The 20,717-nt window shown below is 36.3% G+C and overlaps 1 protein-coding gene across 1 annotated transcript in view; it reads left to right on the forward strand.

Moving 5' to 3' along the window:
* The first annotated feature begins 418 nt into the window (after window positions 1-418).
* The window catches only part of RPGRIP1L (RPGRIP1-like), a 66,611-nt gene continuing 46,312 nt past the window's right edge, over window positions 419-20,717 (forward strand). Inside the window, exons 1-8 of the mRNA XM_010139510.1 lie at window positions 419-503; window positions 1,271-1,415; window positions 3,731-4,029; window positions 6,177-6,276; window positions 7,217-7,360; window positions 13,491-13,596; window positions 17,177-17,323; window positions 18,147-18,220. Coding sequence (XP_010137812.1) covers window positions 419-503; window positions 1,271-1,415; window positions 3,731-4,029; window positions 6,177-6,276; window positions 7,217-7,360; window positions 13,491-13,596; window positions 17,177-17,323; window positions 18,147-18,220 — 1,100 coding nt within the window. The remainder of the gene's footprint in view (window positions 504-1,270; window positions 1,416-3,730; window positions 4,030-6,176; window positions 6,277-7,216; window positions 7,361-13,490; window positions 13,597-17,176; window positions 17,324-18,146; window positions 18,221-20,717) is intronic.

Consider the following 20,717-nt stretch of genomic DNA (forward strand, 5'->3'; position numbering starts at 1 on the left):
TTAAAATGGACAAACAAGCAATTAAAAAAAACAAACAAAAAACCGGCACAGGTCCCGCTCCCCCATGCACTTAGAAATATGGCCTTAGCCAAAGATTGCTGAAGGTGACAGAACTAGAACTTAAAAAGCTAATTCTACATACACTAAATATAATTGGAGCTGTTCCATAACAAAGAAGCAGTGTTTTGTGCATCGATTAAAACTGGCAAAATGTTAAACTTGAATGTTCAGGTTGTCCTCCGAGTAGTGCAATTGAGGTAGGAGAATTTGCAGTAATGTACAAGTGGTCTCATTTCAGTGGATCTGTCATTACTTTTTCCTTCATTTTGTATGATGTATTATAGTTCGTTCTAGTCTCGCAGTTTAAGTTACAGATGGAGAGTAATTTCATTTCAATTTTCTAATCCATAGAAAAGCCATGTCTGTTCCAGCTGATGAAACTGTGGGGGACCTGCCTGTGAGAGACGTAGGTCTAACTCCAACTGGAATTGGAGGATTACAAGGTTTGTACCAGCTGCTATTTATTACGGTTGCAGACTTTGATCAGTGGCCTCTTTAGTTTCTTTCTGAAAGTGTTTCTGACATTCCCACTCACAAAATTAAGTTCAAACACCATCCAAAATCTGGGTTAAATTCTGGAAGAAACTGTGACCCATTCTGTGCTTATGTTGTTTGTTTCAAGAGGGGAGTTGCTGTGAGATGCTAAAAACTGGAAATCTCATTGAGCAATAATGTTCATCCTTCCAGGAGTAAAAAGGACTTTTCTGCTGAATTGAGGACAAGGCCAGAAACATTTAACAAAACGGGAACTAAAAATACTATGCAATTCTGATATGTTACTCAGCTGCTATTAGAATGGAATTACCGAGCTTAGTCTTGTACTGAGTAAATTTGCAAAATCTTTCCAATCTGCAAGATAGTATCTTAACTGTCAAACAGATTAGAAGGCATCTCGGTGGTAATGATCATCTTATTTCTAAAGAGCTATGTTGGACAGTACCCTGCTACTTGCTAGACTATCTCCTTTGTGTTGTCTAGTAGGTAATCAGTTTGTTTCATCATTTAAATTACTTTTTTATCTGGAAGAGGGAGGAAAAAGGAAGTGATTAATATGCCTAGAAGTTGTAAAAAAAATCAACAGACTCATACAAGTGTAAAATATCAAATTACTTAAACTTTCATTTTTATTATAGTATTTCAAAATGAGTTAGACTGGATTACACGTTGTTGAATGAATTGAAAGTAATTTAAAGTTGTATTGCTTTGGTAGAATCATCCACTACACAGAATGTGAAAGCTCGACAAGCCGTATCACGAATCAGTCGAGAGGAACTGGAAGACAGATTTCTTCGTTTACGTGATGAGAACATCTTAATAAAACAGCATGTAAATAAGCAAGAGGAGAAAATTAAAAAGTATGGCTTTTAATGTTTCTATTTTAGCTCACAATAACGTTTTCACCCTTTAAAGCATTATCAACAAATTCATTATGCTGATTTCTCTCAGAGCACTTTTTAAAGCAGTGGCAAAAATGACACTGGAATTCATTTTTATATTGATTTCCGGTTGTCTCTGTGGTATGTGGAATATTTTTTGCAGTGGACAGTGTGAGATCTCTGAGTAGGGAGGTGCGTCACTGTCCACCCCTTTGGGATTGGTATCCGGGGTTCATAGCTATGCTGAGTATAAATATCCTGGGAACTGCAGAAGAGGCTAGAGAAGCCTAATTGTGCACCAGGAGTTTTGCCCTAGAAACAAAATGGCTTATACCAAGAGATTCTGCCCCTTTTTTTTGCCCTCCTCTGTACTCTGAGGAGTTGACTGGCATCTAGCCTTTTGTTGTCTAGTTAACCCTAAAATATCTTTCTAATTATGCTCAGCTCCCCTTTATTCTGGGAAATAGGTTACTTCACTGAAGGAAACCCAAACAGCATGGGGAGCACAGTACCCAGTGTACTCAAACATAAGCAGGCAACTTTAGGCTTGCTATTAAACACAGTGCTGTGCTGGCTGACCAGCCTGGACTCGGCAGGACTGTCCGTGGTGTTACTCTATTCCAGAAGGGCTAACTGACCCAAAAGCACCGTACAGCACATTGTGCTGTACTGAAGTGAATGAACTCTTATGCGTCTCAGCCAGTTCTTGCTCAGAAGCGAAGCAGTTCATGAAAGGGCATCTGAAGGTACTGCTTCTCTAGCTGAGACTGTTTCATACTTTTCTAAAGTCCAGAAGATTCTTTCCTTTAGACTCAGTATCCTCTGAGTCAGGATCAGATTGACCAGCCTGACATAACTTCCATATTTCCTGCCAGACTGCTGTCAAATTCAAGATGGTGGAACAAATTAATTGTTTGCTGATTCCAAGTGGCATTTCCTGTATTTCTGTTAGATGACTTATCAAAGGCTTTCATCATCCACTTAGGTGAAATTACACCAAATGTCCAAACTGGAATACCGGGATTAGTATTTTAAGGTGCAGAAAATATAAAACACAGTGCTTGTATAGACTGGCAGAGAAAAACGTTAACTCCTCAAGCTAAATTTCTTTCCCATCATCCTTCATGCCAAAACCCTTGTAACTAAAAGTTTGGAATGAATTGGCAGATGAAGTACATTTTAAAAAAACAAATAAACAGAAAACCTGGTAACAGGCAAGTAACATTCTGTGACATCCTAAAGTTATTACAGGCGGGTTTTTTTGTTTCATTTTTGTTCTTTTAAGTAGAAGCTTCTATCCGCAAGTGTACAAAAATAAAACAAGCCCCTTTAAATAGATGAAGTGTGTCCCTATTTTCAGTTTTCTTTTTGGGCCTGCAAAAATAGATTCCCTGTAAACCAGATACAGGTCTTGAAGATGTGCGACTAATTTGGCGAAGTCTTGAACTAGTCTTTCTCATCAAAGCCACCTTTTCTTTCTTTATATGCCAAGTTTTTCCCATTCACTGCTTGGTGTGTTTTCTGTTCTTGTGTATTACATCACCCCCACGTGCCCCCGCTGCCTTTTGTTCTAGCTTACCAATGTTTATCAAAACTAAAGGAAATCAAAGGTACAACTCTCGAGATGCCAAAAGCAAAATTTGTATCCTTTTAAAGACAGATGAAAACCATACCCTCTGTATCTAATTATATTCTTCAGCTAACCGTTCCTTCTCTGAAGCACATTGGTAATATTTACTGAGTATGAAATTGAGTATGGTAATGAGAGCTATTAAGTCTCTCTTTTCTGGAGTACCTTCTTAAGTAGCCACTTCAGAATTGAAATATATATTTAATTCTGGAATACTAGAGATGATATGTCATTGGAATGTTGCATATTATTAGCATTCTTTCAGTAGTGGCATGTTTTGTGGAATTGTAGCTTTTACAGTTTGCCCCACCGCATCCCAAATCTGTAACTTTTCTGAACAGCATGCCGAGGTTCCTATATAAGGTCATGCGTTAAAAATTACATTTAAGCAGCATATGGAGTAAATATGTGTCCTCCCTTTGCTAACCTTAAATGATAAGCCTTAGGAAACTGTTATTTGTCAGTGCTATAAAGCAGATTGCTGCACAGTGGTTTCAATTATCTTCAAAGAGTTCTTCACAGGCAGTAATAGTTATATCAAAACCTGAAATTTATTATTCACGTTCTGTGCTGAAGTCCTCACAGTGATTATGTTCCTTTCAACAGAATGCTTTTTATGCTGACTTTTCACATTCTTTTTCATCTTTTTTATTATTTTCCCCAGAATGGCCACCAAGTTAACACGGCTTGTTAATGACAAGAGAAGGTCTGAAAAGGTTGGTGGCGGCCCCTGGCGGCTGGGTCAGGCTGCGGAGCAGGAAGAAATGATTGAGCAGTTGCAAGAGAAAGTTCTTGAGCTTGAGAAAGAAAAGGAGAGCCTCCGCAGCAAACTCATTTCAACTAAACAGCAGCTCCAGATTCAAGGCCACAAGCCTTGTTCCTACAGCTATGTTCAATCCCGTATTAACACTGGTCTCAAAAAAGTGAGTGAGGCTGCCGGCATGCCAGAGCGGGCAAAGAAAGGTATAATTCACATTTGTTGAAACCAGTGGTTTAAATAAGTGCCACCAGCTATTGCTCCACGGTAGCAAGTACATTCTCTTTTCCGTTCATCAATGGGCAGTAGTACCTGTAGGCAGAAAGATGGTTCTTCCCTCTTTTCCTTGTATTCATTTATAGCAGTCATGGAAACTTGGTTGCCTTTGAAGTCCTTACGTTGAGAATCCACAGTGGTAGGGGTAAAATAAAAGTACAGATTTGAAAGTAAAGTAGTTATCAAGCAAGTTTTCTAGTAGTTAAAATCCTGGGCAGTTCTTAGAGTAGCTTCTTTACATGCTGAAGGCTTATAAAAGAAGTATGTGAAAGTTTAGCATTATCATGTCATAACAAAGTTTTACATCTGTAGTTTGTTTGCACATGTTTTTCCTTTTTTAATTTCAAGGTTTGTTCTAGTCTCTGGATACATGTGTGCTCAACACTGCAGACTTGAAAAATCTGTTACATGTGTGGACGTTTGAAAGCAAATACCACAATGCAGCCATCTTTAATGATGCTTTTTACTGTCGAGACTTCCTGCTTAAGGCAGTCTTATTCTCAGTCCTTCATTTATGGTAGCTATGTTTGGAAATTAGACTTTAAAACCTTTCTTACGAGCATTCGTAGAAGTAGGTGTACTCCTTTAGCTTACAGTACAGATAACATACTGCTATGGCCCTGAATCAAAACTGAGCAAAATTATCTCCTTCCACCAGCTATGGATCAGGCTGATGGCTGGTTACGTTGTGGGGTTTTTTCTCCATCTCACCCTCCTGCTGCTTTTTATTTTGGTTATGTTGATTATTCAGGTATGTGAAAACAGAAACAGTTGTCATGTTTTTAGACAGGCACTAAAAAATAACTGGCTCTACCAATTTGCTTCTTTAATTTGCATATAGTACAAGTTCCAACATTTTAAATACACCTACATTTTTCACACTTTATATCATGGAGTAGGCAGTGTTATTCCCCAAATCAATTTTTTGTTTGTTTGTTTTACCAATGCAATAATAGGGTAGAACTCCAATACATTTATTCAGGCCCAGTGCTAGCAGGGAGAAAAAGGCAACTTGGTATGAGAATTACAGATCACATGTTGATATGGCATGTTCTGAGGATTTCTCTTGGCATAAGAACAGATCTAGACTCAAGGTGTCCTGTGCAGAGCTAGGACTGAGGCCTTGCTGATTGAGGCAGTGGTTGATTGAGTATTTCCAAAATACTCACTGGTTTCTCTCATTGCTTTTTTTTTATTGAGTTCAACTACCTAAAAACATAACATGATTTGAACAGAGATAATAAAAAATATCTACTCTAGACGTATGTATACACATATGTATATAGCACAGTTACCAGTACCTTAAACTAATGCTTAAAGATCAAAATTCAAAATGCGTAAGTAAGTCAAGTTAACTCGGCACAAATGCAGACTAGGTCATTTTTTTTTCAGTCATTTTGTGAACCTCCTGGTGTCTTTGTACTTTGAACCTAAGTGACTCAATTTTGGGGACCAACGGATGGCAGCCTGAATCCTGTGTTTGAAATGTAATGCACAGTTTGGTCCCAGCTCAGAACTTCATCAGTATCTCGCTGAAGAAAGAGAAGTAGGAGAAAGAGATTTGGAGAAACCCCCATTGCTTTTGCTCCTGAATTAACAATTCTTCCTTAAGTAATTTCCTGCCGTTGTTCTTCACCAAGGACTTAGTACACTTCTGAAGAACACCGGGAAATCATTTGCGCTGTTGCTAAGCATGTTCCTGTAGTTGCTGGTCTGGGTGGAGACACGCATGATTTCATAAAGAAAGGGCTATCAGAGAAAAAGTGATTACAAGACCATGTTCCTGTTCAATAATAATGATGATGTTCTTTTTTGAAAACACCATATCTGTTCTCTCTAAAAGATTTAGAAGTAAAATCTTCTAAGAAAAACCATTCAAGACATGTTTTTAATGCTTGAATGGTGCGTGCTGTATCGCCCATAGTTCAAATTTTACAGCAGCCATGTGAATTTGATGTAAAGATAGTTTTTATGGCATCTGTGTAGGAGCTGTAAGTGTTTGTGCTGTGCAGAGATTGTTGCTTTGTTCAATGCTTTTTCGTTCAGTGTGACAAAAATTTCTCTTCCTTGTTTTCAGGAATGAGAATTAAGGATTTAGAAGCGAGATCTCCTAACCCTGTGCTCCAAATATATGGACAGAGTCCGCTCGAGGATCCAAGGGCTGAAATAAGAAATCTGTATGTTCTTTCATATTTCTTAATTTTTGTTATTGTAATTTTTAAAACTTGTGGTTTTCTTGAAGGAAAAACCACATTCTTCAGAAGTTTTCACTTCAGAAAAGAAAGTGAACATATTGGATCTGACAACAGTAACACTGGTAACATCCTAAACCATGCCAGTGGTGATTGTATTGAACAGGTTATGCTGATGCATTTAAGCTTCATTTCCAGAGGTGGTCAGATCTGATGGTAAGTTGCAGAAAAGTACAGTATGGGATGGTAATGTGAAATTATTTTAATTCACTTCTGTATTTTGAAAGTTGGTTTGTTATCCAGTTGCACATTTTAACTGAAATTGAAGCTCAGGAAGCTCTTGATAATGTCCTTGATGTAGAAACTGCAGGAGTTTTCTTTTAATTGCATTTAATGGATAAATTCCACTATTAAAGACACATCAGCTGACTTTTTTGTGTGTGTATGTAAAGTTACTGAACTCAGAATAAAACCCATATATATAAAAATAATTAAAAGCTTAAAAATCAATGTCACTGCTCCATCCATTGAAGATCTCGTGTTCTTTTCATAGCAGTAATGGTGCAGAAAACACTTGGTACTAATGGATTAGGAAGGAGATACTTTTAGTATAGAGTAGAATAAAGCATGAGATATTTTCAGATAGGTTCTGGTAAGTATTGTTCAGTCCACATAAACATTTATTTTAGAAGTTTGTGTTGTGTTTGATAATGTGTTTATCTATGTGTTGCACTATTCACATCTTTTCATGTGGTCACCTCTGATTATTTTCTTAGTCAGTTAAACTCTTAAACTTCTGTTGCGCTGCATGTCATTAAGCAATACAAATTTTACTGAGCACTTAAAATTTTTGCTCATTTATTTAACTTTTTTCTTTTGTTAAATACTTATCAGGTGTTGGAATGTAAGATGCTTGTATTTGCAGAGAGACTGTGATTGAGTCCCAGCGGGAGCACATTGAGAAACTAGAACATGCTGGAGAGATACTTGAGAGTCAACTAAGAAGGAAAGAAAAGGAAATTGAAGAAGCCATGCTACGGCTGAGAGATCAAGAAACAACAAGCCAAAGGTATTCTGAAAAATGGAAATCTCCATGGTGGAAGCACTAGAAGAGCTGTGTCATAATGTTTATATATAGCTGTGAAAAGTACTTGTTCTTATTCATTTTTTTTCCCTTTTGGTGAAACTAAATAATAAAATATTTTACTGAATAGCCATGGCTAATTCTGAGCAAGGAGATTGATACGGTAATAAGTTACAGTTTTTTACAAATAAACAAAGAATTTCATAATTGCTATTCTAGAGAATTACTTTCCAGCTGATTAAATTCTAGTGATCTATAATTTCTTCAATATAATTCTGAGAAAATTTTAGATGCAGGTTCATGGTGTGTATTTTAATGCTCGTTAATACTCATTGATAGTTTGGCGTATACAAATAGCAGAAAAACAATGGCCCTGTAAGAGCACATGAGGAAATTTTTGAAGGACTATGATATAGCTGTGCACTGAAACAGTCAGGTAAACATGCTTGTGGAATGTGTTTCACAATAAAGCTTCTTGTTTAATCTTTCTTCTTTAATTTTTCAAAAAATATAAGCAAAATTAGATAATTTTGCATACATTTTCCCTCTTTTGACTGTCTCCATTTCAGCTGGTTACGTTTAATGGTATTAAGGATCTGATACAGCATGATCCTTCATTCCTTACTCCTTTGAATTCAGTGGAAGCTCTACTTGGATGAGAAGTATATGGTCAATTCTTTAACTGCATTTCAAGGGAGGGACCCCGTTATCATGTGTGAGCATTCTTTTGTGCATCCATGGTGCTGCATAAATAATACATCATAATGTTTGCTATTAAATTATTCACAAAGTCCTAAGTTTCCCCTATTCAGAATCTCCTTTATAAAGTTTAAATAGGTTAAAGAAGTTGCTTTCATAAATAATTTCTCAGTCTGTGCCTACTGTGAATTCAGAAGATATTTAAAATATTTTTTCCTTATTTGAAAATAATCCAAGGCAAATCTCAAAGAAATTCAATTTTCTATAGATAAACACTGTTCTTTAAGTACAGCAGGCAAAACCGGAACGTAATAATCTAAATTTGATACCAGCTACTGTATTTCTGTGAAATTTTAAGAGTTTTCAAGTAAAGATACACTTCAAATTCAACTAAAAATATCCGTAAATAAAATCAGATATGAAAAGTAGTGCAGATCCTTATTTGGTTATGTTTATCAAATGACTTACGTACACTCCATAATACTTGACCTAAGTTACTATCTCTGAATACTGTTTAAAGTTCTGGAAGTTTTTCCATTGTAGTCTCTTTCTTGCTTGAAACCTGATGAAAGATGCGTTAAGGATTTTAGAACAACTGTGTCTGGCTGAAGACACTGGGAAAGAAGTTGAACGAAGTCCACTAGTGCATATCTAGAGTAATGCCTGTTCTGTAATTATGCCCCTAGGATCCTTCATGGAAGGCTGCTAATCCTGTGTTTGTCATGTCCTGTTTTATTTATCCTGAATGAACTAGAGCCAGAGCAGCAGGATGCTGTTCTCTCCAGGTTTAATTGTGACCATAGACACCTCTACATAATTTTCATTAGCTTGCTTTCTTGGAAGTCATGTGACTGCTATTAGAACAGTCTGTATTAGCTCTTTTATTACACAAATAGATTTGTAGATTTATATGTTACTATTTTTAATCTTTGCATCAGCAGAGAAGAGACTGTCAGTACTAGAACATTGGAAGAAAAGTTTGAAATTTGGATGACCGATAAGGTCATTTAATTTCATATTCATAGCCTACGTCTTTTAATTTTGGTACAATTGGCACCTTCTTATTTTGTTTTGTAAGAATATGCTTGGCTGTCATCTAGTTACATCACTACCCAAAGACATTGATACCTGTTTACATTTTTTAGGAACTGTATGGTGCCAAAAGGACATAATGAAAGTGTTTCTGCCAGTCATCATGTGGTAGTACCATTTGATCTCAGCCTAGTCTTAACAAAATTCAGTTACTTTTAACCTTTAGGAAAGCAATTCTGCTACATGATTAAGAAATTCTTGCGATTGAAATAACTGTAGTTTCCAAGTGATGAAGCAGCCACAGTAAATAATCACTGATCCAGAGGTGGTGGAGAGAGATCCCTAATTATCCTGAGTCCTATACCCATGAGAAATCCGATGATATTTTAAAGCTACCTTTGCAGCTTCACTACAGTTTCTGTCTCGGAGCTGAGTCCATATGCAGTGTAGCCATTGAGGTGATTGCAGCCATGTTACAATAATCACTGTTTTTTCAATATTTCATTAGAGGTTGTTTGGGGATTGTTTCAGGAATATACAGTTCTGACTTAATTGTGATCTATGGGAGAAACTTGGGTTGTGAGACTAAACACATTTTCTGAAGTACAAAATTTAGCTGTGTTTAACTTGAGCCTTGTTAATTTAAAGATGGCCCAAACCATAATAACCTCATGGTTTGGTGTCAGTGATGCCCAGGGTGCGCAAGTTAAAACATTTAAGCCTGAACAATCACATTTTGCAAGCATGTACCTTCAAATAACTGAATTGCTCATGGTACTTTCCAGAAACATTTTTAAAGCCACCCCAAAATGCATTTGTGAAACAGCTATTTGGTATTTGCACGTGTTCGTGCAGGGGTTTTTGTGTTTTGGTTGGTCGGGTTTTTTAAATGAAAAAACTTGTTTGCCAGTCAGTTTTTAATTTCTTTGGCATTTTTTTCTGCTGCATGACTTTGGAATTAAAGCTATTAAAGCTGTGGGGTTTTGGACAGGAGTACGATACCTGATGCACTCATGACTTTTGCGATGGCGTTATAGCATTGCATGCCTAGATTAAAACGTGGGGCCTGTTAGTCACAGTACATTATCTAAAGGGCTTTGAGAGGCTACAGCATGTACGTGACTTTGCTAAATCATGTCTAATATAGAAAGCCCCCTTATATTTACATTTCCATATCTGTTTTTTCATATTTAACCAGTTTCCCTAAAGATGATGCCTTTTTTTTTCATTTGTAGATAGCTCTTCAGCCAGGCAAACAAATACAGAATTTTATATTGGTATTAAAATAATTTTAATAACTTAGTTGCAAGAGCTGGTGCAATGTTAATGTTTTGCTTATTGCAAATATGCTGTCAATTACCCCATAAAAGTGCTATTAGAAGGGAAACGTTGTTGGGTGTTTTTTTCCCCCTTTATATTTGACTTCCTGTAAGAAATAAGAGGTAAAGGAAAGAACATAATGTACATCAACATATAGTCCTGTTAGTTCCTGACCATTGTAAAATGAGAAGAGTACTGCAGGGTCTGTTCCTCCCTTCTCTGCTGGGGAGTCTATGTATATGTCTTGGCCATTGATGCAGTTGTGATTGAGAACTATTAGCTGGAATAGTTTATTTTGCCAGACAGAGGGTAAGGATCCTGAGAAGTATGGTGGTGATGTGTTTTTTTCCTTGGTTGTTTTTTCTGTTCTGAATGTAAATGGGGAAAGTCTATGATCCCGTTGGTACAATAGTCAGGACTCTCTAAGAAGAATCTCAGTATTGTATCCATGTCCTGCTCATATGGAAGCAAGGACAAGATGCAAAGGATGTGGTTTAATTAGACCTCAGTTTTATTAGCTTAGCCATCTGGGATTTACTGGCATAAATTTGTACAGTGCGGGTCAAGATCCTTTCTTTAATCGTTTCCTTATGGTGTAGGTTGCTATCAGTCCCTCATTCCCACACAGCTGGTCCCCAGGCTGTTATTGGGACCCCATTCTATATGCTTTTAATCCAAATTGCAAGAGGTCTGGAAAAGGGATTGTCCTTTGGTGTACTTCAGACATTAACCCCAAACATAATTCTTAGCTTTGTATAGAGTCACTTTCTCCTAACTTCATTTCCAATTTCAGACTTTTAAATCCAGCTATAAGATGAGGTTTAGAGTGGAAGGGTAGAGTTCATGTTCCTTGTGTCTGCACTTGGGGTAGAAGCCATGCTAGAGCTAGATCAGTGTGCTCATTAATTCAGGTTTTTGCCTCAAAAGGGATATTAGTTCCTTTTCTCTAACTTCTGATCCAGGTATACCTCTATATATGTAGGTTTTGTGGCAGAATTTTTTGCTTTCTTGGCAATAGAGAAAATATTGAATGAGCTGTCTTAGTACAGGTTTATTCTTACACATCGTTACTCTTTAAGCAATGTATTACCTATTTCAGTAAAAGGCAGCATGGACTTTTATATCAAATCTGTATATAACCCCTATTTTTAAGTTATATCAGAATACTCAGGCAGCTGTTCTGGGAGCAGAATACGTGAACTACCTGGGAGGGAAAAAGCTGACTAGATAAGCTAATCAATTTTGATTCTACTGCTGTGTGACTTAATTTATAGAAAAATGAATCTGCCCAGCAGAATCTTCCTCCACTAACTTTGCCTTGCCCACAAAATCTGCAAACAAACAGCAAGATCTTTATCATGTACATAGATTGCATTGGGCATTTCTTTGACATATTTTATTTAAATAAATAAATAAAATATTGTGGAAATACTGTAGAGAAATTATTTTGTTGCTCTGATCTGTAATGAGAGCTGAGATTGCAATCAATGTAATGCGCTAGTAAGAAATTAATTGCACATGCTTTCTGTAGCTAGAAACTTCTTGAGACAAATACACTTATAGCCTAAACAATCACATTTTGCAAGCATGTACCTTCAAATACATGTACCTTCTTACAACTTATAGTTGTAAGAATTGAAATGATTTCAATGAAAAGTAATTTTTTACTTCTGAATTTGAATAATTTACTTCATAATATCAGTACCCCAAATCTGTTTAAATCAACTGCTGTTTCATTCACTGTTGAAAAAATAGTTAATGTTGATTGTCAGGAGCCATGGGGTTTACATCTGTACATCATAAATTTCACTATCATCTGCTCCTTTTTCTACTTAAAAAGAAAAAAAGAAAGGAAAAAAAAAGCCCCCTGCTTAAAAAAGAAGGGGGAAAGAAAAAGAAAAAGCCTTTGAAGGCATCAGAGCCTTTTGTTTGATGTGTGGAACAAGATTAATAAAAATGTGCCACTACATTAGCTTTTAAATAGCTAGCATGAGACAGTGCTGCTGTCTGTACTCAGCACAACTTTAATTCATGTAGATAACATGTTTCAGACGCATGATAGTATTAGCGTTCTGGTAAGGCTGTTTCTGGGGGAAAATCTCAGGTTTGAGAGTGTGTTTATCTTCTATGTAAGGACAATTAACTGGGCAATGCCAAAACACAATAGGATTTGGTATTTTACCAAATAAAAGGAAAGTATTTCATGTACTCAGCTGGTTTACAGATGTGCAAGCTTTGTAGGCCATTCTCTTGCTTCAGCATGGCATTGTGACAATTCATCCAATATGTCTGAAGTAGATAAATATTGGAAGAGAAATTACTGTTTCAAATGCTAAAGATTTTTTCGGATTTTATCATATTATATATTAATATAAATCAGAATTGGTTTCTGTTCCTGTGCTTGAAGAAGCTGTGAAAATGATGGGGTTTGGTTTCACCTTTTGAAGTAAGGGAAAACGTCTAAATAATTATTTATTTAAACCTTGAATTATTTTAAGCAGCTTTTCTATTAAACAGTACGTTCTCCAATTACTCTTAGAATTGTAACAATATAGAACATCTACATGGATATTAAGTGATTTTCATGTAGTTAAGACACACCTGTACTTGTTTGAATGCTGTCCTTAAGGTGTTACAGTATAAATGGCCAAGTCACTTTCTTAGCAGTATTTTATAGGTTTAAACTCTTGAAGAGGAAACCCCATAAAATGCTACTCTGGCGGCACCAAACTCTTTGGAGAGCGGAGAAAAAAGGGAAGGGAAGTCAATCTCTTTGTGCATAGGATTGTTTTCTCTTCCTGTCATATATATTAAGATACAGTAAACAAAGATGTATATGTATGGATTGAAGCCGCTCTGTCACTCCTGTGGAATGTTTACTTACCTGAATTCTGTAATGTGGGTTCTAGAAGAAGAAATTAATTTGGATATTACACACTAAATCTGCTCCCAGATGTGTTGTAGAAAGCTGATTTGCAAAGCATTTAGTTTTTTCAAAACAAAAATAATAAGATAATTTTGTCTTTAAGCTCATGATGCATTTCTTCTTAATATAATTTTGAAGGCTAAACGTTCGGGACAATGTGGAAATGATCAAGGTCTATAAACAGCTGGTTGAGAAAAGCAATGCTCTTTCAGCAGTGGAAGGAAAGTTTCTGCATCTTCAAGAGGTAATTGCAATTTGGTCAGTAACATTCCTTTACTATCATTGCATGGGCATGCAGAAATGGAAAATAAATACACACAACTCTTGATTCTGAGTCAACGCTGAGTACAGGAAAATCAACCACACAATACATTGCACCCAAGCTATCCCAAATGCGTAGGGTTATCTTAGTCTTAAATCATATTTTTTGTTTTTCCTGAGTGTGTAGTAGGATTTAAAAGATATTTTTCTCCAAAGCCATCCCAGGCAGATTGTGGAGAATGCACTGAGTTGTCTGGCTGTTGCAAGAGGTTCCTGATCATTTAAAGAGAGGGTTTGACTTAAGAAGGGGTACCAGCCCACCCTCACACTCAGCCTTTGGTAAAGTTGGGGAGTTCTGGCTGTTTAGAGTTCTGCTGTTAGGACTTAACTTGTGTTTGTAAGTTCATGGGAATTATATTAGAGGACTACTATAAGTAACAGACGTCCTTTATAAAAATATCACCAGGACATGCAACTGATTGGTAGATTCCTTGTAGGTTTTAGTTATACAGCATTTTTATGCTTCTTCCCATCTGTATTTGGAGAACCACACGTGCACGCAGACAGAGGTAGTACAACATGGGAGAGGTCCTGTGCACAGGAATCTTGTGTGCAGTAGAACTTTATGAAATACTCTAGCCTTACAAGGTGGATACACTAGATCTCTTTGTAAACTCTTACTGCTGCCTGCTTCTGGTTATTTTAGCGTGCCAAATAACGCTTGTGCCCTTAGATTTTTGTTCCTTTTTGCCTGTGATTTTCTGCTTCTACAGTTTGTTTTGCTTTGCTTCCCTTCCTTGCTTCAGTGTAATGCCTCTATCTCCTCTGCCAAGGCAGCTCGTCTGTTAGTGGCTCAAATCTAATTTTTCACAGGGTGAGCTATATAGGATGTAAGTTCCAGGGGAGACAGGTTTCACATGGCTTTTTGTGTTCTTAAATAGAAAGCGGTAAGTAAACTGTTCCCTTTTAAATCATATGTGACTTTTTGGTAATTCACAGCAAATGTCAAGTACTTGTGCCTCTTTCTTGGCGGCAGCTGAATAGAAACACATGCCTCGGATTCAAAATGGTACTTGAAGACATTGTTTCTAATACTCACAGCGAACGCTGCATTTTTGAGAGCGATGAGCATGTCTTCTGTCACTTCTTACAAGATAATGCATACAATGATTTTCTCATTTCCAATCCCAAAATTTCTAGTTGAGGTGACATGTGAAGTACTTACCAGCAGAGCAGGTTTTACGGTTTTTTAATGTTTATCTTGATTTTTATGCCTATTGAGTTCGTTATCGTTTACTTTCAGCTTCTAACAACTGAAACCCATATAATTAATTCACGTTCATCTTTGAACTTGAGTCAGCCCAAAACGGGAAACCACTGCATGATAAGAGCCTATAATCCTGCTGCATCTAATGACACTGAAGTTGAGCTTGCTACGAAATGTTTACAGGACAGTTTTGTTGATAAAGAATCTTAATGTAGCCAGTTGAATGTAAGAATTGTGCAATATGCTTAGAAGATCAGAGGACCCTGAAACTGTTTGGATTGTGTAGTTCACCCCATTGGTTTATTTATTTGTTTTAATTACAGCCTGAACATACAGATTTAACAATTTGTCGTATGAAACATGCTAACCTGTGCTACTACAGTTAAAGTAGTATAGGGAGTTAATTCTCTTGCACAATCAGTACAATTTCACAACTGTAGCTGAGAGCAGTTTATGTTTGTTTGTGCAGCGTTTCTAGGAGATATATATTCATTTTCTTTAAATGAGTTATTTCCAGTTGACAACAGTATCAAGGCATGTCTCCCAAAGAAATAAAATTCCGAACTAGAAATACTAAACTAGAATCATCGTCCCAATTGTTGCCATGACTCAACTCTTGGGATACTCCGGGGAGAACTGGATAGAAAAAAGTGCTGACAGAACACTTAGATGTAGAAGAATATTCAGTTAAAGAATGCATTTTGGAAAAAAAAAAAGACAATAATAATGAGGGTGAAGTCATGTTCCCCTTAAAGTTAATGAGGAAAGTTAATCCAAAGCGGTCAGAAGAGAGCAGAGACACTGATGGATTAGAATGAAGTTGAAGCAAAGAGGTTTTTTCAGGATGATATTTTTAGTGCTTTTAATGAGATGGTTCAGTAGAATAAATATGATTGTTGAATTTGTTTTGAACTGGTTTGGAAGTTGAAGGAAGATGTGAGGATGAAATGGTCTATGAAAGGCCCAGGAAGCTTTGCAAGGTGGGGTTTTTTTAGGGCATTTTTCTTCATATGTCTTGGGTTGAAGTGACAGAAGTTAATGAAATGAAAAAGCTTGAGGAAAAGCTTGCAACTGGGAGATGGGGAAGAAAAGATGAGTTCAGTTGGACACTTGGAAGGGTTAGAGTCTGTAAGGATTCTGTGTTTGAGGAGAAAGGAAAGAAGTTTGGAGAGAAATGAAAAGAGTGTAAAAGAATAATTTTTAAGGTATAATTTTTTGAAGTTACTGAAATACGATTCATAGATAGAGGACAGAGCAAGAGGAGCACTGAAGAAAGAAAGGTGTAAAAACTGATGAGTAATATATTTCGTTATCTCTCTGACTGCTGATATTATGTACTCTGCATAATATTTTTGTTACTGAAAAATGAGGTGGGAAAGGTCAAAGATCAGGTTGGCAGTTGGGTTTTTTTGTTTGTTTCTAGGATTTTTGAACCTAAACAATTTGTACAGGATTCACATTCAGGTTCTCCACTTAACTGTATTGTAGAAATATTTTATGGAGAAAGTGAAGCTAACTTTTTTCTGTCTGTAGTCATTAATCGTTATCTATAGTCACGTGTATTTGACATAAAATTTCGTATAATGATTTAACTAAACAGGAGATTGGCTTTTAGGCTATTTTGTTTCAAGTCGTACTTTGGATGGTGTTTACATTGAAATTCTTCATGAATGAGGCTTCGTTAAAGCACTGTGGAATGTGGGCAGCATAATATTTACTAATATTCTGGAAACAGAGGTTCTATCAGCATCCTCCATTTAATATTAGAATTGCTTAAATGTGCCTTAATATAATCCATTGAGGTAAATAAAAATGTAAAAGAAAGTCCCTCTTTAAATTACTGCTAGTGAGTGCATTAGGATTATGAACAATTATATACCTACGATTAAGGGTTAACAGAGCTGAGGCAAGCTCTGTGATTAACATAACTGTGGTCAACGTTCATTTTTGCTTGCTACTGCAGTGTTTTTGGTCAGCATGTCTAACCGCTGTAACCACGGCAAAATCTTTTAATTGCTTAACAGATGTATTTCTTGGTTGTTTTCATCATGACTGAACTGAGGGTTTAATGTTCATGAGAGCAACAAGAATGCCACCTTCTCCTGGCCATATGTAATGAAAGTTGCTTTCAGTTACTTAGTTCAAGAGTGTCTCCTATTGACCACATTGAGAATATGTATTAAATACTGCCATGAGGCACCACGGGGTGAAAATGCAGAGTGTTGTTACATTCTACTAAATGTGGTTTATTTTATTTTGTCTGGATTTTCCTTCCTTCCTTCCTTCCTTTCCATAGAACCTAAAGAACTTGAAGACCAGCCATGATGCTTTAATAGCAAAAGCTGATGAACTGAATCTACAGCTTAAAGAGGAGCGGTTAAAATGCCTCCGTCTTGAAAAAGAATTGCAATTAGTAACTATTTCAAATGCAAGGACAGAGGAGGTGAGGTTGTGTTCAAGAGAGCTAGAATCTGTTTTAGGTAGTACGCCTAGGTATGGGGAGGTTAACAGTGGGGGAGATGTGAATAGACCTTTTAAACACATTTAGAAGACTGACCTGGTAATACATGTTCCTTTATCCCCTTAAAAAGAAAAACCTGTGGCTGCTGCTTGCATTTTAGAGAATCGTGAACCATACCTGATCCCCCTGCCGTGTAATCACTGCACCAGCGTTTCGACAAGATTTGAGGTTGAAGCTTAGGATTTCATGTTAATTCTTAACTAAACAAGTGATTTGTTAACCAGAAAAAAATCATAGTGCTTGATTTATTGATGGCGTACTGCTAGTTTTTTAGTATTAGTTCAACTGGTTTAATTACAGTACATTGTAGTATCAGATCTTACTCAGCAGTTGAAACAAGTCACTTCCATTGCTTTGTCTAGTGGCTCTTAGGGACTAGTGTCATCATTAACAGTCACCCACATGTAAGGCTAAAAATCCAGTGTTTTGTTGTTCGTTCTCCTCAACATATGAGGAGTAGGAGTATACAAACTTTAAATAGTTTTTTTTTCTTTCACTTTGAGGAAACTTAACTTCAGGTTTACGACCTGGTTTACGCGTTTTGAATATATTTTACATGAACCACGTTTAGCAAGTTTGCCTCATTGCTATTTCCTCCAAACCTTTAAACAATTGTAATGCGTGTAGAGTATGTCTTCCGGCTAGGCCTGACAAGGCCTCCAAATTATTAACTAATTGTCTTTACACATTCATTGTCATTTCCTTTTGGGCTGTGCATTGCTTGAATCTTCCTTCTTCATTTTAGTTACAGGAAAGAATAAATGATCTGGAAAAAGAGAAGGAACTCTTGAAGGAAAACTATGATAAGCTGTATAACAGGTGAGCTATGGCTTCTGGATATAACAATCCTGTCCTGCTTAATAGGTCTGCGTATACTGTGTGCTTGAATGTGCATGTGCACCTGTGAAAACATATTCATGCTACAGTTTATCGTATCAGTAGGCGTATGTGGAAACTTACTTGGTGTTCTGTCTGTCTTCATCTGTTCTGTTGAAACGGGGCACCTTCCATACTTGTTTTAATACTCTAGAAATAGTAGATTACTTCTTTTTCAAAATCTGATTAAAAAATAAGTAGAGGTCACTTTATTTTGAACTGCAATGCAATGCAATTCTTATTTGAATTTATAATACATTTTTTTATGGGTTTTGTTGAGAGGAGGTACCCTCAACCAATACGTAGACATCTATTCCTTTGCGTTCACTTTATTTGCTTTTATTTAGGGAAAGGGGATGTTTGAACTTTTTCTATAAGTTCTTCCAGCACTTCTCAGTGAACCTGTATAAAATGTCATATTTGACAGCTTCTCCAAAGTTGTTTTTTTGAGGGGTGGTTTGTTTGTTTTGCTAATAGCTAGCATTTCACTTGTACCGGTTCTTCTTGAAGTTTTTGAATAGGCTTATGTGAGTTTTGACAATGAAAATACCCTGCCAGATATGATTCAGAAATCCTCTGGTACGGAAAAGCAGTAATTATAGTCAATTGCCACAAAGTATATTAAAGGAAAAAAAAGTCCTTCAAATGAACTTTTCCTTAGCTGTGATACCATGTGATCTTTTTACACTGAAGAGGATTAGAGAATAAGACAAATATCCTAGAGCTAATAATTGCCTCAAAGTAGATAAAATACTTGAAGTCTTTTGTTGTATCAAAATTATTTCTTTTCTTCAAGCTCGGTTGGTTTGTCAACATGATGTCTGTCAAAAGAATACCCATGACTAAACACAACGTGAGTGATACACGTTGCTATTTATAGGATTCTTACAGTTTTTATTAAGCTTTTTGTACTTCCTACAGTCCAATTAAAAATTATAGTAGTGAAAAAACTATGAATGCCAACAGCTTAAAACATTTTAGACATTTTTTTTCTATATGAGATGTAATGGTTGTATAATCACAATATTTAGAGTTTTGTCTAGGGGCATTTGGTCGGTTGTCTCTCGCTTAAGTTAGTTGTTGTAGATTTATCCAAAGTCTGACCATGTTATAAATACTTTTTATTATGGTTTTTTTTTCTCCTCTATCATGATGCAGACAAATAACTCTTACTAACAAGTCAACTTACAATCTTGGCTTGAAATTTTCTGTTCTATTTAAATCATAGTGTATAACTTAAAAAGAAGTTTAAGTAGATACATTAAAGTATGGTTCTCTCATAACGCAGTAATCTATAATATGGCTTTTCTTTTACCTAACTTGGTCTTTTCATATACTCCCATTTAAACTTTGATTCATGTTTCATCATTCCATGATACTATGTAGGTGACAAGAAATTAGAAAGAGAAATGCATCATTTCATTACAACTACTGTTTCATGGCCAGCTTTTTCTGTTGCCCATTTGAACAATGCAACAGCCTACCTGTTGGTAGCAGTGTCCACAAATGATGGAGAATTAAAGTTTTCTTCCTTTTTTTTTTTGATGGAAGAGACATAAACCCATTTTTTGTTATTTTATTGGAAATTCATTTGAAGTTGATGGGCATTTTGCCAATGCCAAGACTGCAAGATGGGATCTGAAAATTTTACGAAGAACAAGTATGAATTTGTCAGTTGACTCTTATTATTTAGTCAATATCCAAGAAAACAATTCGTTTGGATAAAAGGTTTGGAGGAATTGTTTTCATATGACCTTGTAATGCAAATCTAGAAATGCTTAAATTCCCTCCAAAGGAAACTGCCAGATGTGGTTGACCATTTATAGTTACCCACATGGCTCCAACTTGAGTGAAATGCAGTAAACGTGCAAGAAATGAATTGTAAGTAACAGTAATTTTAAAATTCCAAGGAAGAGAGCAGCAGAAGTGGACTCAAGTCAAACCGATGTTAGCAGTACATAGGCTTGGATAAAACCTGTCTTGTAAAACATTCTTCATTTAAATATCTAAATTCGGAATTACTACCATAGTCACTTTCAATGGTTTTACTGCCAGCATAGTCTTTTGAAAAACTGAAATAATGTGTACCTACATCTTTCTGTGAAGTAATTGTACTGAACGCATGTGTGACTAGGTATCGTGGTCATTAAAACTTCAAAACATTTTGAGAAATGTGAAAAGGAAGGCTGTTTGATGTCTTTTCTTGCTTAGATGTATTTTTTCCTTATGGGTGGCAATCAGATTTTGAGGAGTGGTAAGTCTAAGTGATTACAGAATACACCGTCTCTCTTCTGTACCCGTGCAGTGTTATGGAAGTGATTGGGGGCTCACTGCATTATATTCACTGCATGTTATCTTCAAAATTAGCAGAGTGAAGTGTATAGTACTATAGGACTTAGAAGCATTCCTTAAGTTCATGCATGCTGTAAAAGACACTCTT

This window comes from Buceros rhinoceros, unplaced genomic scaffold (genome assembly GCF_000710305.1).
Source record: "Buceros rhinoceros silvestris isolate BGI_N320 unplaced genomic scaffold, ASM71030v1 scaffold23827, whole genome shotgun sequence".
NCBI classification, from domain to species: domain Eukaryota; kingdom Metazoa; phylum Chordata; class Aves; order Bucerotiformes; family Bucerotidae; genus Buceros; species Buceros rhinoceros.